Source organism: Lutra lutra, chromosome 7 (genome assembly GCF_902655055.1).
Source record: "Lutra lutra chromosome 7, mLutLut1.2, whole genome shotgun sequence".
Classification (NCBI taxonomy): Eukaryota; Metazoa; Chordata; class Mammalia; order Carnivora; family Mustelidae; genus Lutra; species Lutra lutra.
The window spans coordinates 145,677,595-145,693,862 of NC_062284.1; the positions used below are offsets into that span (position 1 = coordinate 145,677,595).

At 48.5% G+C, this 16,268-nt stretch overlaps 1 protein-coding gene across 1 annotated transcript in view; it reads left to right on the forward strand.

Moving 5' to 3' along the window:
• The first annotated feature begins 423 nt into the window (after positions 1-423).
• Positions 424-16,268, forward strand: part of TDRD9 (tudor domain containing 9) — a 79,783-nt gene continuing 63,938 nt past the window's right edge. Inside the window, exons 1-5 of the mRNA XM_047738887.1 lie at positions 424-481; positions 624-845; positions 2,164-2,286; positions 5,704-5,784; positions 8,376-8,540. Coding sequence (XP_047594843.1) covers positions 479-481; positions 624-845; positions 2,164-2,286; positions 5,704-5,784; positions 8,376-8,540 — 594 coding nt within the window. The 5' untranslated portion in view covers positions 424-478. The remainder of the gene's footprint in view (positions 482-623; positions 846-2,163; positions 2,287-5,703; positions 5,785-8,375; positions 8,541-16,268) is intronic.

Sequence of the window (16,268 nt, forward strand, 5' to 3'; positions counted from 1 at the left end):
TTTTTTTTAAACCACCTGAGGGTGATAGAGCAGTGCTTTCATGTTTCTCAGGAGAATTACGTGAGATTCATTACACAATTCTGAAATAATAGACCTTTAGACTTAGCAAGACCTATAGAGATCCTTGAGTGTGTTTTCAATTTTTTTAAAGCATTTATTTATTTATTAGAGAGAGAGAGTTCGCCAACACAAGCAGGGGGAGGGAGAGGGAGAGGCAGACTCCCGCTGAGCCGGGAGCCCGATGCTGGGCTCGATCCCTGCACCCCGGGATCATGCCCGAGCTGAAGGCAGCCGCTCAAGCGACTGAGCCACCCAGGTGCCCAGGTGTTTTCATTTTCAGCTGGAGACGTGGAGGCCCGAGCGCCGTGGCTGACCTGCCTGGCTTGCTGGCCTGGACAGTTCCCGTGCTCAGTGGTCGGATTGGTTTCCACAGCAGCAGCCATTTGGTGGCCTTCTTGCTCTTCTCTGTGATATCTAGATGGTTAGATAATGATTTAACTTTCAAAGACGAAAGGAAGATAAATGCTGAACATCCTCTGAAGACAAACTTCTGTCTTATAGGCAATAGTGTATGTCATCGTTAATTTTGTGGCAACCTCAAAAGGATTTTTTTTAAATTCTAGGTTATTTCTCTGATAGAGAGTAATTCTGTGGTGATTATACATGGCGCCACGGGCAGTGGGAAAAGTACTCAGCTCCCACAGTACATCCTGGACCACTACACTCAGCGCTCTGCCTACTGCAACATTGTCGTGACGCAGCCTCGCAAGATCGGGGCCAGCAGTATCGCCAGGTGGATCAGTAAAGAGCGAGCCTGGACGCTGGGCGGGCTGGTGGGCTATCAGGTGAGACTGAGCAAGCCGGCTGCCTCCTTGTGAATTTTTTATTCCATATAAGTTGATGATAGGGTGTCATTATTTTCTCCTGGAAATGGAAATGAAACCAATTATTTAAAGAGCAGAACTGTGGTGTAAGTAAAAAAAAATAGTGAAACTGAATCTTTTAGCCACTTTCTTTTAAATATTGTATCTATTCATTTCAAAGAAAGTGAGAGGGAGTGGGCGTGAGTGAGTGCACGTGCAAATGGGGGGAGAGTAGAGGGAGGGGGACGAGCAGACTCTGTGCTGAGTGTGAAGCTGGACGACGTGGCTGGTTTTCAGGACCTTGAAGATCACGGCCTGAGCTGAAACCGAGAACTGGACTCTCAGCTGACTGGGCCACCCAGGGTCCCCCAAAAGCAGTGAAACTGAATTTTTTTTTTTAAAGATTTTATTTATTTATTTGACAAACAGGTCACAAGTAGGCAGAGAGGCAGGCAGAGAGAGAGAGGGGAAAGCAGGCTCCCTGCTGAGCAGAGAGCCCGATGGGGCTCAATCCAAGGACCCTGAGATCATGACCTGAGCCGAAGGCAGAGACTTAACCCTCTGAGCCCCCGAGGTGCCCTGAAACTGAATTTCTTGATAATAATTTCAGTTTCTCAGTTGAGCAGGAAAGAAGTCAGAATTCTCAGACTCATGGCTTTTGTAATTTTTCTTTGAATATAGATGTCTTCATATGCTTTTGTCTTTTTTTTTAAGATTTATTTATTTATTTATTCATTTATTTATTTATTTGAGAGACAGAGATCACAAGTAGGCAGGGAAGCAGGCAGAGAGAGAGAGGGGAAAGCAGGCTCCCCACTGAGCAGAGAGCTCGACTCGGGACGCGATCCCAGGACCCCAGGGATCACCACCCGAGCGGAAGGCAGAGGCTTTAACCCACTGAGCCACCCAGGTGCCCCCATACGCTGTTGTCTTAATGTAAAAATGATACAGATGAGATAGGAGTAGAGAAGCCATATTCTGTCACCCCTGAAGAAGAGAAGGAAAACATCAACTTGAGCAGTTTTTGTTTTTGTTTAAAGTAGGTTCCACACCCAGCATGGAGCCTAACGTGGGGCTTGAACTCATGACCCTGAGATCGAGACCTGAGCTTGAGAGTAAGAGTCAGATGCTCAACCGAGCAACCCAGGCACTCCAAGAACAATAGTTTTAAGTTTTGTATTTTTTACTCCTTTTCTTGCTTCTCTCCAGTAATAACTGGATATAGTCTTTTTGGGTAGGTAAATGCAAACCATTTAAACCTGAAAGTTTTCTCCTTTCTCTTTTTCTTCCCTACTTTTAGGTAGGGTTAGAGAAAATAGCAACAGAGGACACAAAGTTAATTTATATGACAACAGGTGTCCTCCTTCAGAAAATTGTTAGCGCTAAGAGTTTGATGGAATTCACCCATGTCTTCATTGATGAAGTAAGTACTTCTTTCCCGCCGCTCTGCCGATACTCGTGCTCCCGTTGTAGAAGAGAACACGGCAGGTTACTGTAAACGTGCCCTACTTGTGAAGGGTCATAAAGCACTGTGGGTCTGTATTTGTCTTATTCTATTCATGAATGTTGATTTTTTGTTTTGCTCTTAGTTCTAAAGTGCAGGCTTGGAGGTTGGGGACTATGACCACATTCCTTGTTTAGGGTGGGGTTGGCGGACCCCAGCTCCCCGGCCAAATCTGGCACCTGTCTTTGTAAACAAAGTTTCATTGGAACATGTTTTCCCTGTTTACGGGTGCTGCTGCACTGCGGAGGGAGAGCGCGTGGCTGCGTCAGCCGCCGTGTTCTGCAAAGCTGGGCATCGTCACTGTCTGCCTTTTGCGGGGACGGTCTGCTGACCCCTGGTTTAGAGTGTTAGCCCCATCAGACGGTGCATGTAGGTATTTTGTATGCATCACAGGTATTTTCTGTCTGGTAAAACAAGGAGAATAGTGTCTTTTAACAAAACCAATAAAGTATATACAAGATACTGATATATTCCTTAAAAAAACAAACAAACAAAAAACCTCACCCAGTAAAGAATCTTTGTGCTAGTCTCACCTTTCTGGGCTTTGCTTAGGATGGGACAGTTAATTGAATTTGTTCATATTTTAAACAAGAGTTTGTTGCGTGGGGAGGATATTATATTCAGACCGTTTTCCTAGGAGTTTTGGAAATGCCTCCACCCCACATTCTTATGCCTTACGAACTTTACTTACTTCTTGAGGCATGAGAAGCATCAGCAAAGAGATTCATGGAAGGTTGAGATGGGGCTGAAGACAGAAGCTGAAATGAAGCCATCCGGGTGGGCGTGGAGGGTCAGGCCTCTCGCCTCTCTGGAAATGTGTGTGACCATTAATAACACTGAAGCATACTTCAGGGTGGGAGAGCTGAGTGGGTGCATGTGCTAACTTGTGTACTGTTAGGGTTTTACTATGTTTATTTTTATTAAAGATTCTATTTGAGAGAAGAGAGCGAGGGCGTGCATGAGTGTGGGGGAGGGGCAGAGGCAGAGGGAGAAGCAGGCCCCCCTCAGCAGGGAGCCCAGTGCGGGGCTCCATTGCAGGACCTCTGGATTGTGACCTGAGCCGAAGGCAGGTGCTTAACCCACTGAGCCACCCAGGCGCCCCTAAACGTGGTTTTAAGTTACTAGGGAGTGTTTGGGAGAGTTGGAGGTAGGAAAGTGATCTCTTGTTTGCAAACTAGCGTGACATGTACTACGTTTCAGGACTTTATGATTTTTGAGTGTCTTTGGGTTGGGTAGAGAGCAAACGCAGGTTTCACGGTGCGCTGTACTCGGAGGTGGCACGGCCAGGTTCCCAGAAGTGGCCGCTCACTGAGCCTCCCAGTCCGGCTCTGCCCAGCAAACGCGCTGCAGGTTCGCCCTGCGCAGTTTGCTCTGGAGCCCTCCTGCTGGCACGTGTGTTTTCTGACCGTCCGGTGGCTTCTTGTGCGCACATCTGTGCGCGGTGCAGACACCCCCAGCCTCCCGTGGCACTGACTTGCTCCTTTCCTGAAGCCGCGTCATTGCAGCTGAGCAGCAGTTGGCCGCTTGCGGCAGGGTCTCGCCCTGCAGGGGCCTGGCCCCTCGCAGAGGACTGTTGTCACCGTTACAGCAGCTTCCCGCAGTCCCGTACCCCCGGCACCTGCCGGGCGGCTCATAAGTATTTGCTTCGGCCGAGATGGGATTGGCTTGTACTTGAAGTTTTAGGGCGATCAGCGGTGCCGTTCCTGCCGTGGGGGTGCCCGAATGTCCCAGGAAACCTGAGAGCTGAGGCTGGGGGTAGCCCGGCGGCTGAACACGGGCTGATGGTGTTTATGACTTCTCAGCTCTTGAAAAACAACGAACTGGTTTTGGGTGAGCAGCTCATTCCGGAAGCGTTTTTCCCCGCACTGGCCTCGTGGGGCCGATGCCACAAAGCGGGGTGAGTCCCTGGGCGTCCCGGCGAGGGGGGCGGGGGAGGAGGCAGCGGGGTGGCCTCGGGGCCCGGGGAGAGGACGGTGCTTAGGGGCAGCGTGCGGGCGCCACGGGAGCTGAACGTGAGGAGACGGGGCGGGGGCTCCTCACCGACGAGGGCGCGCGTGTCGGGAGTTGCTCCGGAGTGCTGCGGGAGAGCGCGGCAGGGATCCGTTTTTCTCGGCGTTTCTCGGGTTTGCAGCCGTGGGCGCGAGTGTTCAGTACTTTCCCGCGGCTGTTTTGTGCTTGTTCCATTTCCCCCGGCCTCCGCCCTCAGAGGCCTCGAGGAAGGGCGGGCCTGGCGCTGCGGGGGGTGGGGGGGAGCGGCCCGTCTCAGACGGGGTGGCTCATCGCTCCGCTGCGGCGGCGGGACGGCCCGAATAGAGTCTTTTTTTTTTTTTTTAATTTTATTTATTTATTTGACAGAGAGAGATCACAAGTAGGCAGAGAGGCAGGCAGAGGGCGGGGGGAAGAAGGCTCCCCGCTGAGCAGAGAGCCTGATGCGGGGCTCGATCCCAGGACCCTGAGATCATGACCTGAGCCGAAGGCAGCAGCTTAACCCACTGAGCCACCCAGGCGCCCCCGAATAGAGTCTTGTGTCCCTGAGGCCGCGCGGGATCCCGGCTAAGTGACCAAGCCACGGGCTCTGGCGGAGAACCGACCCCACGGGGCCGCGCTTTGCTACCCGCTGCTCCTGGGGTCGCCGAGCGGGGCCGGGGGGTCCCTGGGGCCTCGGGGGTTCTGCCTCGAGGCGCCCCTGACAGAGCGGATGCCGCTGCTTTCCCTGAGCGGTGGAGCTTTGGGGACCCACCCAGGGGTGACCCACTTGACACCGGTTTGCTTTCCCCACTTTTGGCGGATGGGACCATTCGGTACCCCCCCCCCCCCCCCCCCGGCGTCCCTGGCTCTGCGCCCCTGGCTCTGCGCGGCGAGGAGGGACACGCTCCTGCCGGGCCGCTGAGCTGAGCTGCTGCGACCAGCACAGAGGAGTGCGCCTGGCGGGGGCAGCCGGGGCGGCGGGGCCGTGGTTCTCTGCGCGCGTGTGGGGGCGGGTGAGCTTGTTAGAGTGACGCGGCAGGAGCAGCCGAAGGGCCAGGCCCAGGGTGCGGCGAGACGTTTCTCTGCCAGCAGGGCCCCAGAGAGAAGCTGGGGGGCAGGGTGGGGGGCGGGGAGCGGGCAGACTGGGACCCACACGCCTCTTCTGTGTCCTCCCGTTGGTGGCCCGTGTTCCTGGCGTCCTCTCACCGGGGCGCATCAGTCCCAAGGAAGTGTGTTTGGCGGAGAGAGCGGGTTTGTGCCCAGGCTCCGGGTGCGCCATCGAAACCACGACCCGCCTCGCTCCCCTTCGCTGGGCGGTCCGGCGTGTGTGGCTTCACGTGCGGGGCGCCCTGCTTTTGTGTTTTGTAGGTCCACGAGCGAACCGAAGAAATGGATTTCCTGCTGTTGGTAGTCCGCAAGCTTTTAAGAACAAATTCTCGTTTTGTGAAGGTAAATTTGATTTTATGAGTAACAGAAATATGTGGGGTTGAGGTTTACTATTTAGCTGTATTTCTCTTTATTTTTATAGAAAGAATTGAAAGCAGTGACTCTTAAAATTTGTTGTCATGTATGTGTCTCCATGTCTTTTTTTTTTTTTAAGATTTTGTTTATTTATTTCTCAGAGAGAGAGAAAGAGGGACAAGCAGGCAGAGAGGCAGGCAGAGGCAGAGAGAGAAGCAGGCTCCCCACTGAGCAAGGAGCCTGAGGCGGGACTCGATCCCAGGACCCTGGGATCATGACCTGAGCTGAAGGCAGCGGCTTTCCCCGCTGAGCCGCCCAGGTGTCCCACAGGGCCGTTCTCTTGGGAGGGGTGTGAAGCGCTTTTCGGTCGTTACGTCGCATCCAGTTCTGACGTTCTCTCCCGGCAGGAAATGATGTGCGAGCGGCTGACCGCGATGAAGGGCTGCGCGTGGCAGCGCTTGTGTGGAAAGTGACCGCGGTGTGGAGGCGTGTGACCACGTCTGCGCTCTGCTCGGCGCACGGCACGAGCACGGGAAGCCTGAGCGCGGTTGCGGGCGCCGCCGTCCCGAGACTCTAGGTCTTGAGCTAACAGTCGGTGCGGTGTGAGCTTTGTTTGCGTCTTACGTGAGCTAAGAGGAGTGAGGTGTGACCCGGACCCAGATAAGGAGCGCTTATGACAGTTGTGCTTGTGGACCCAGGCCATCCCTGTATGTGGGGACAGGTTCCTGAAGGGCAGCCATGGCTGGGGGGTGGCGTCATCGTGTAAAGGCGGTGACAGTGTTTGCTGCTGTTGGAGAGCAAGCTGCTTTCTAACCCTGTGCCTTGTCTTCTGCTGGGTCGTCTCTGCCTTTGCTGAGGGAGCGCTGCTTCTCCTTGGCCCGCCCCCAGATGGGCCGCCGGCCGCTCCCCCCGTGGGCGCTGAAGGAATGGAACCTGACATTTGCACAGGATTGTCTTACTGCTCAAGGAGATTGTAAAAACAAAGCAGGAATTGGGGTGTGTTATTCCTTTTTGGACTCTTAAAAGATGGCATTAAAGATTATTGAACAAATTGGGGCCTTTTTTGGTTGTCATCTGAAGACTTTTCCTTTCTACTTTTAGATATTAATTACATTCTTTTAAAGTTTTCAGTAGGAAAGAGAACGAAGATTACTAGTGGATTTGAAAAGCCTACCACAGTGCGGAGACTGGTGGTCAGGAATTTGGTACCCATCATATAAATCATAGGAAACCATTGGTTTCAATATTTTCTTGATTTATTAAGAAACATGAAGCAGAATATTTTCTGGGCCTAGAAATTAGAAGTCAAGTTCTAGATTGCATTGTTCCAAGTTTTTTGAAATGTTCAAAAACTCTTTTTGTATTTTTACAAAGGGAGCTGCTGTCAGATACTTAGTTCAGGATTGTGAGCAGACGGGCCTGAAGGTCTCCCATTCTGCCACACAGACGCATCGAGGTTCCTGGCTCTGTGCTGTCCCCAGAGCTGCTGACCATGCTCAGCCCAGTCCCACCCGGGACCAGCAAGTGTCTTGGGCTGCCATGTTGTCTCTCGGAGGAGAGACTTGTGGCAGTGTGGAATCTTGGTTGCCCTGAGCAGTCCGATTTTGCCTGATGTCCTCACGCCGCCTCAGCGGAACCAAGGTCCTGCACGTCGTTAGCCTCATTGTGCGCCCGTGGACCGTGCAGAGATCACCTGTGCCTTGGAGTGCCGTGGGGGCCACTCTTAGAGCCGAGTGGCTCCTCTGAGCCTTTCTTGCAACATCAGGCATCTCTTCTTAAAGTGAATTCTGGTTAATATGCTTTTTATTTACCCTTTTGACCTAATATCAAAGGAGAAAACAGGCATGGCTTGTGTGCCCACTAACTGCTGATAGCGCTTGTAGAAAGTCGCTACTTTTCCGCTGAGATGTGCAGGGAGATCCTGCTTGCCAGGACCAGGTGGGCAGTCAGCAGCCAGCGGAGCTGTGTTTACCTCTGGTGAGCGTTTCTGAGGCTGGTGGGTGGTGGACATCCTCTGTGGAGCCCCCGCCTTGTCTAGGGCACATGTGATGTCCTGTGGGGGCTGCTCCTGGTCTTCACGGCTGAGTTTCTTAAAGGTGCTGTCCCATACTGGCTTTCTGGCAAAACCAGCACCTGTGGTGAGTGCCCAAACCTCTGTGTCCTGCTCACGTCTGGTCTGGTTCCTCTTGGCTTAGAAGCAGGGTTTTCTGACTCTGTGTCTGCCTTTGCTGCTCTGCTCCCTCACTTTTCTGTAACACCTCATCTAGTAATGTACCCTGTTTTACTTTTGTTTTCTGTTAGTTTCCTTTTATATACCTGGGCATAATTTAGCTTTATTGGACATGTAGTTTCTCACTTGATAAAATTATTTAAGGTCATAAATAATTTCAGTGATAAAAGGTGGAGTCTCCGAGGGGGCAGAGTCTCCGAGCGGTCTTCCAATTGTAGTAATTCGTATTATACTAGAGAGGAATCAGTGTATTCTGCTAAGGTTTTGAGACAAGCTTGGCATTGTAACAGTATTTCATTTCAGTTGTTATTATGATGACTTTATTTAACAAGTTTCTCTTATTCTGTAGGTAATCCTGATGTCGGCCACCATCAATTGTAAGGAGTTTGCAGACTACTTTGCTGTTCCTGTTCAGAACAAGATGAACCCTGCATATGTTTTTGAAGTGGAAGGAAAGCCCCATTCAATTGAAGAGTATTACCTCGATGATTTGGGGCACGCGCATCACGGCAGGGTGCGCTGGAGTGCATAGTTTCTTTTACAGTGAATGGAATCTTGTGTTCATCAGCTGTGGTTGTTACGACCGACCGACCGACCGACCGTAGCTGAGCTTGAGTCTGAGCTGGGAGATGCTGGGCAGGGGCCGGGGGGGGGGCACTGGAGAAGAATAAGTGGAAGGAACCTCCTGCCTTTCTTGTAAACTGTGAGCGTGTAAACACTCACATTGTATATTCTGGTGAAAGTTATTGGACTGGCTTTCTACTTTGTTGATGAAAAATGTCAGATTTTGGTCATCTACAAAGATGTTAGATTCAGTTGGGGGTGGGAAGTAATTGTATTTCAAATTTTATTTTGATTGAACTTTTTTTTTTTTAAATTTTAAAAGATTATTTATGTATTTGCGCGAGACAGCAGAGTGAGCGAGAGAGGATAGCATGTGTGGAGCGGGGAGCTGCGGTGGCAGAGGGAGGAGCAGGCTCCTTTTTGAGCAGGAAGGCTGGTCCCGGGATGCCGGGATCATGATCTGGGCAAAGGCAGCCGCTTGAGTGACTGAGCCCCCCAGGCGCCCCTAAACTGCTTCTTTTTAATACAAAATTCACTGCCGTGGCCTGGAGGAGGGGTGTGTGGTTGCAGGGAAGAACCCGGCCGCGTGTTCCCATGAACCGCTGCAACTGAGTCTGCGTGATTTTCACGGGGGCGAGACGTTCACAGGATTTGAAAATCAGAAAGTATGAGCAGGTGTAAACTGTCTCCTGGCTGCTGTCCTCTGCCCAGCTTCTCTGCCGGCGACAGGAAACCTGTTACTGATTTCTTAGGAAACGATAAAAACAAAACAAAACAAAAAAACAAACGATTGGCACACTCGCGCGAGCCCACGAAAACGTGCTGCTTCCCTGCACGGAAAGGGCGGGCTCCTTCTGCAGGCTCCTGCGATCTCGCTCAGCTTTTCACGTCTTTTCTTGTCCGTGTGTAGTTTCTTTATTCTCTTTCTAGAGCTGTGTTCTTTCCAGTGCATATGCCCTTCTCTATCTCACTTGTTTCTGGTGTTTCTGGGCTTTTTTTTTTTTTTAAAGATTGATTTATTGATTTATTGATTTATTTAGAGAGAGGGCAGGGGCAGCAGGAGAGGGAGCCAGCTCCTCTCTGAGGGCAGAGCTGGGTGCAGGGCTCCATCCCAGGACCTGGGGATCCCGACCTGTGCTGAAACCGGGTCTGCCCCTTGACCGACTGAGCCGCCCGGGGGCCCTTGGACTTCTCTTACTAACGACAGTGCTGCGGGAGAACAGCTCTGCGCATGCGACAGTGTGTCTTAGAGGCCAGGCTCTCGTAGCCTCAGGGGCCCTGGTGACATTTTAGGCCACTTCTGTGTGGTGTGTGGTGGGGGTGCCCTGTGCATTCACTGTGAGATGCTTAGCGGCACTGCTGGCTTTGACCCGCTAGAAGCAAGCAGCCCCCCACTGTGACAACCAAAAACGTTTGCAGACCATCCCTGGGGAGTAAGCCGCCCGCGAGGAAGACCCCTGTGTAGGTGAGGCCTTCCTAGAAGATCAGTTCCCGGAGGTGGCATTGCTGGGTCGGCTGGTTTGGGCGTCTGTAATTCCCACGGGTGGGCTGGACTGGCCCACGGAAGAGTGTGACCTTCGTTACAGACACTTGTGGTGCGGATGTGGGCCGTAGCTGGACCGCAGCTGAGTCGGCTAACTGGGCTCCACCTAATGTAAGAAGATGCAGCTTGTCAAATCTGATTGCGTCGGAGGAGGCCGGTGGCGGGCACGAACATGTCGCACGTCTTGTTTTTCCATCTTTCTAAAGGACCTGCTTCAGAAACCAGGAGTGTCAAAAGAATTTTAGAACGAACGCCTCCATACCCGTCACCGGGCTTCTGTGGGCCACGTTTAGTTCGTAGCATTGGAAACCGGTCAGAGAGAAGAAACTGTTACATTGCTATAACTGAACTTGTATTTATTTAGATTTTAATGGTTTTCCCCCAGTTTCCTATTTCTGTCCTAGGGTTGCACATCGCTAAGACTTGTCATGTGTCCTTACGCTCCTCTGGGCTGACGGTTTCTCAGAGGTTTCTTATTTTTGAGGACCTTGTAGTATTTAGGAGTTCTACTTAGGTTTTCGTAGGACACCCGCTTTGAGAAATTTATTTTTATTTTTATTTTTACTTTTTAAAAGATTTTATTTATTTATTGACAGAGAGAGAGGACACGTGCAGAGAGGCAGGCAGAGAGGCGGGAAGCAGGCTCCCCACTGAGCAGAGAGCCCAATGCAGGGCTCGATCCCAGGACCCTGAGATCATGACCTGAGTCAAAGACAGAGGCTTTAACCCACTGAGCCACCAAGGTGCCCCCGCTATGAGAATTTTTCTGATGTTTTTCTCAAGAGTGCACTTGGGGCTGTGTGTCTGCGGAGGAAGCCCCCAAGGGCGAGGTCTGGTATTGTCACGCCCTGACCACTGCATGGGTCATCCCCAGTGATGCTGGCCTTGACCTTCTGGCCAAGGAGGTATTTGCCAGGCTTCTCCCCTGTAACGCCACTGCCCCTTTGTTTCTCGTGTGTGTGTGCACGCGCGCACACACCGTGTACATGTGTGCTTTGTTTCTTTGCTCTTTGCCTGTCGTCCTGGTGAGATGTAAGCAGGGTAAGGAGGGACATGTTCTTTTCTTTGCTCTTTGGGAACAAGGTGCTAAGCGCAGCCCATATTCAGGGGAGAGGGGAGAGGGCACTGATTTGTCATATTTAAAAATTTTCATTTTCTTAGATTTTTTTTTTTTTTTTGCATTTTCTGACCCATTTTGGCATGTGAGAATAGCAGTGGTTTGCAAGTCTCTCTTTAATTGGCCGTTAAGTGTCAGAATCACTTAGATGATTACTCCGGGATGTGCAGAGAAGCTGGGTTAGGCCTGAGCATTTGCCCTCTGAGTCTACACAATGTGGACGGCCAGGGCCGCTCACCAGCCAGTGGCTTGTGTTCCACAGGCTGGAGAACACCGGGTCTTAGCATTCTATACCAAATAGTGCGGTGCTTATAGGTGCTCAGTAAATATTTCTATGAATGGACACTTAAGACCTAACTAGATATTAACTTTAAGCTTTACTCAAGTTGTGTTTTGTATAGATTCTGCTGGATGGTTTTTGAGGTCAGAGGACTTTGGTTATAATTCTCATTTTATTGTTACTCTTGCCATCATATTACCTGGGTGTACTATCTAATGTCACTAGGAGAAGCACCCAGGCTTTCACCTTCCTGCCTTCTTAGGGACCTTTTCTGATTCACTGTTTCCCCCTCCTTACTTTACCCTAACTAGCTCCTTCTCTCCTGTCCCTTTCTTGTCCCCATTTATTTATTTAAAAAAGTATTTTTAAAAATTTAAATTCAGTTAATTAATATATGCTGTATTATTAGTTTCAGAAATAGAGATCAGTGATTCATTAGTCTTGTGTAATGCCCAGTACTCACTATATCACGGGCCCTCCTTAATGTCCATCACCCAGTCACCCCATCCCTCCACCCTCTTCCCCTCCAGCAGCCCTCAGTTTATTTCCTGTGATTAAGAGTTTTTATGGTTTGTCTCCTCCCTGATTTTGACTTGTTTTATTTTTTTCCTCTCTCCTGTGCTCCTCTGTTTTGTTTCTTAAATTCCACATATGAGTGGAATCATACAATAATTGTCTTTCTCTGATTGACTTATTTCATTTAGCACAGTACCCTCTGGTTCCATCCACATTATTGCACGTGGTGAGATACCAGTTATCGATGACTGCGTAATATTCCGTTGTGTGTGTGTGTGTGTGTCCCACATCATCTTTTCTGTTCATCTATTGATGGACATCTGGGCTCTTTCCATAGTTTGGACGTTGCTGCTACAGACAGTCGGGAGCACATGCCCCTTCAGATCACTACAATTGTGTCTTTGGGGTAAATACCCACTAGTGCAATTGCTGGGTCGTAGGGTAGCTCTATTTTCAACTCTTCGAGGAACCTCCATGCTGTTTTCCAGAGTGGCTGCAACAGCTTGCATTCCCACCAGTGGTGTAGAAGGTTCCCCTTTCTCTGCATCCTTGCCAGCCTCTGTTGTTTCCTGACTTGTTAATTTTAGCCACTCTGACTGGTGTGAGGTGGCATTTCAGTGTGGTTTTGATTTGTATTTCCCTGATGCCGAGTGATGTTGAGCATTTTTTCCATGTGTCTTTTGGCCATCTGGACGTCGTCTTTGCAGGAATGTCTGTTCAGGGACACCTGGGTGGCTCAGTCAGTTAAGCCACTGCCTTTGGCTCAGGTCGTGATCCCAGGATCCTGGGATCGAGTCCTGCATCAGGCTCCTTGCTCAGTGGGGAGTGTGCTTCTCACTCTGCCTGCTTTTGCATGCGCTCTCTCGCTCATGCGCTCGCTCTCTCTGACAAATAAATAAAATCTTAAAAATTCGTGTCTTCTGCCCATTTCTTGATTGGATTATGTGTTCTTTGGGTGTTGAGTTTGATAAGTTCTTTATAGATTTTGGATACTAGCCCTTTATCTGATATGTCATTTGCAAATTTTTCTCCCATTCTGTCGCTTGTCTTTCGGTTTTGTTAACTGTTTCCTTTGCTGTGCAAAAGATTTTGATCTTGATGAAGTCCCAGTAGTTCATTTTTGCCTTTGCCTTGCCTTTGGAGACGTGTCTAGGAAGAAGTTGCTGCAGCCAAGGTCAAGGGGGTTGCTGCCTGTGTTCTCTAGGACATTGACGGGTTCCTGCCCCACATTGAGGTCTTTCATCCATTTTGAGTGTATTTTTGCATGTGGTGTAAGGGAACAGTCTAGTTTCATTCTTCTGCATGCGGCTGTCCAGATTTCCCAACACTGTTTGTTGAAGAGACTGTTCTCTGTTGGACATTCTTTCCTGCTTTGTTGAAGATCAGTTGACCATAGAGTTGAGGGTCTATTTCTGGGGTCTGTTGTGTCCTGTTGATCACTGTGTCTGTTTTTGTGCCAGTACCATACTGTTTTGATGATTACAATGAGAAAAGCTTCCACTTTCCGCACAGATGACAAGATGGAAAAACTCACCTCAAAAAAAAAAAGAACAAGAGGCAGTACAGACAGACTGCCAGGGACCTAGTCAGTATGAATATAAGTAAGATGTTGGAACTAGCGTTCAGAATAACGATTATGGAGATACTAGCTGGCATGAAAAAAGCATAGAAGACACTAGAGAATCACTTTCTGGAGAAGTAAAAGAACCAAAATCTAATCAAGTCGGAATTAGTCTAATGAGATGCAGTAAAAAATGGAGGCTCTAACTGCTAGGATAAATGAGGCAGAAGAGAGAATTAGTGATATAGAAGGCAAAATGATGGGAATAAAGAAGCTGAGAAAAAGAGATAACTATTGGATCATGAGGGGAGAATTTGAGAGATGAGTGATACCATAAAGTGAAAAAATAATTAGAATAATTCGGATCCCAGAAGAAGAGGAAAGAGGGGCAGAAGGTACATTGGAGCAAATTATAGTGGAGAACTTCCCTAATCTGGGGAAGGAGATGGGCATCCAACTCCAGGAGGCACAAGAGAACCCCCCCCCCCCAAAACCAATGAAGATGGGTCAACACCTTGATGTATGATCTTGGAACTTGTAAATCTCAGAGACAAAGAGAAAATCGCCAAAGTAGCTTGGGACAGGAGGCCTGTAGCGTACAATGGTAGAAATATAGATTGGCAGCAGACCTATCCACAGAGACCTGGCAGGCCAGAAAGGACTGGCAGGATATATTCAGGGTGCTAAGTGAGAAAAATGTGCAGCCGAGAATACTTGATCCACCTAAGCTCTCATTCAAAATAAGAGAGATAATAAAGCTTCCAGGACAAACTAAAAGAATTTGTGATCAGTAAACCAGCCATATAAGAAATTTAAAAAGTGACCCTTTAAGCAAAGAGAAAGTCCAAAAGTAACAGACCAGAAAGGAACAGAGACAATATACAGTAACAGTCAACTTAGAGGTAATACAGTGGCAAGAAATTAATATATTTCAGTAGTTACTCTGAATGTGAATGGGCTAAATGCCCCAATTAAAAGACATTTTTATCCATCAGAATGGATAAAAAAGCAAGACCCTTCCATATGCTGTCTGCAGGAGAATCATGTTAGACCCAGAGACCCCTCCAGATTTAAAGTGAGGAGGTGGAAAACGATTTACCATGCTAATGGACATCAGAAGAAAGCTGGAGTGGCAATCCTTATATCAAAGACTGTAATCAGAGATAAAGAAGGACTCTATATCATAATTAAAGGGTCTGTCCAACAGAAAGATCTAAGTTGTAAATATGCCACTAACATGGGAGCAGCCAACTATATAAACCAATTAACAAAATTAAAGAAACACATTGATAATAATACAATAGTCGGGGACTTTAACACCCCCTCACTGAAACGGACTGATCATCTAAGCAGATGATCAATAAGGAAACAAGGGCTTTGAATGACACACTGGTCCCGATGGACATCACAGTTCATTCAGAGCATTTCATCCTAAAGCAGCAGAATACACACTCTTCTCTAGCGCACATGGAATGTTCTCCAAAATTGATAACACCCTGCTTAACAAATCGGGTCTCAACTGGTACCAAAAGATTGGGATCATTCCATGCATGTTTTTAGATGTTTTTAGCTTTGAAACTGGAGCTCGGTCACAAGGGGAAATTTGGAAAGAACTCCTACATGGAGGCTAAAGAGTGAGTGGGTCAGCCAGGAAATGGAAGAATTGAAAAAGCTCATGGAAATGAGAACACAGTGTTTAAAAACCTTTGGGATGCAGCAAAGACAGTCGTAAGAGGGAAGTATATAGCAATACAAGCCTTTCTTAAGAAGCAAGAAAGATCTCAAATACACAACCTAACCCTCTACCTAAAGGAGCTGGGGCTAGAACAGCAAATAAAGCCTAAACACAGCAGGAGAAGAGAATTAAGATCAGAGCAGAAACCAATGAAATAGAAACCAAAAGAACAGAACAGAGCAATGAAACTAGGAATTGGTTCTTTGAAAGAATTAATAAGATTGATAAACTCCTGGCCACACTTATTAAAAAGAAAAGAGAAAGGGTGCCTGGGTGGCTCTGTTGGTTAATTGACTGCCTTTGGCTCAGGTCATGATCCCAGAGTCCTGGGACCGAGTCCTGCACTGGGCTCCCAGCTCCACGGGGAATCTTTTTCTCCCTCTGACTGTCCCCCGTCTCATGCTTTCTCGCTCTCAAATAAATAAAATCTTTAAAAAGATGTAGAAAAGAGAAAGGACCCAAATAAATTCATGAATGAAAGAGGAGAGATCACAACTTAACACCAAAGAAATACAAATAATTGTAAGAACATATTATGAGCACCTGTACACATGCAAATCTGGAAGAAATGGATGCATTCCTAGAGACATATAAATTACCACAAATGAACCAGGAAGAAATAGAAAACCTGAACAGACCCATAACCAGCAAGGAAATTGAAGCAGTCATCAAAAATCTCCCAAAAACAACATCCCTTCCCAAGGGAATTCTATCAAACATTTAAAGAATAATTAATACCTATTCTTCTGAAGCTGTTTCAAAAAACAGAAATGGAAGGGAAATGAGGCCATCAGTACCTTGATCCCCAAACCAGAGACCCCACCAGAAAGAATTAATAGACCAATATCCTTGATGAATATGGATGCAAAAATTCTCACCAAGATACTAGCCAGTGGGATCCAAGAATGCATTAGAAGGATCATTCA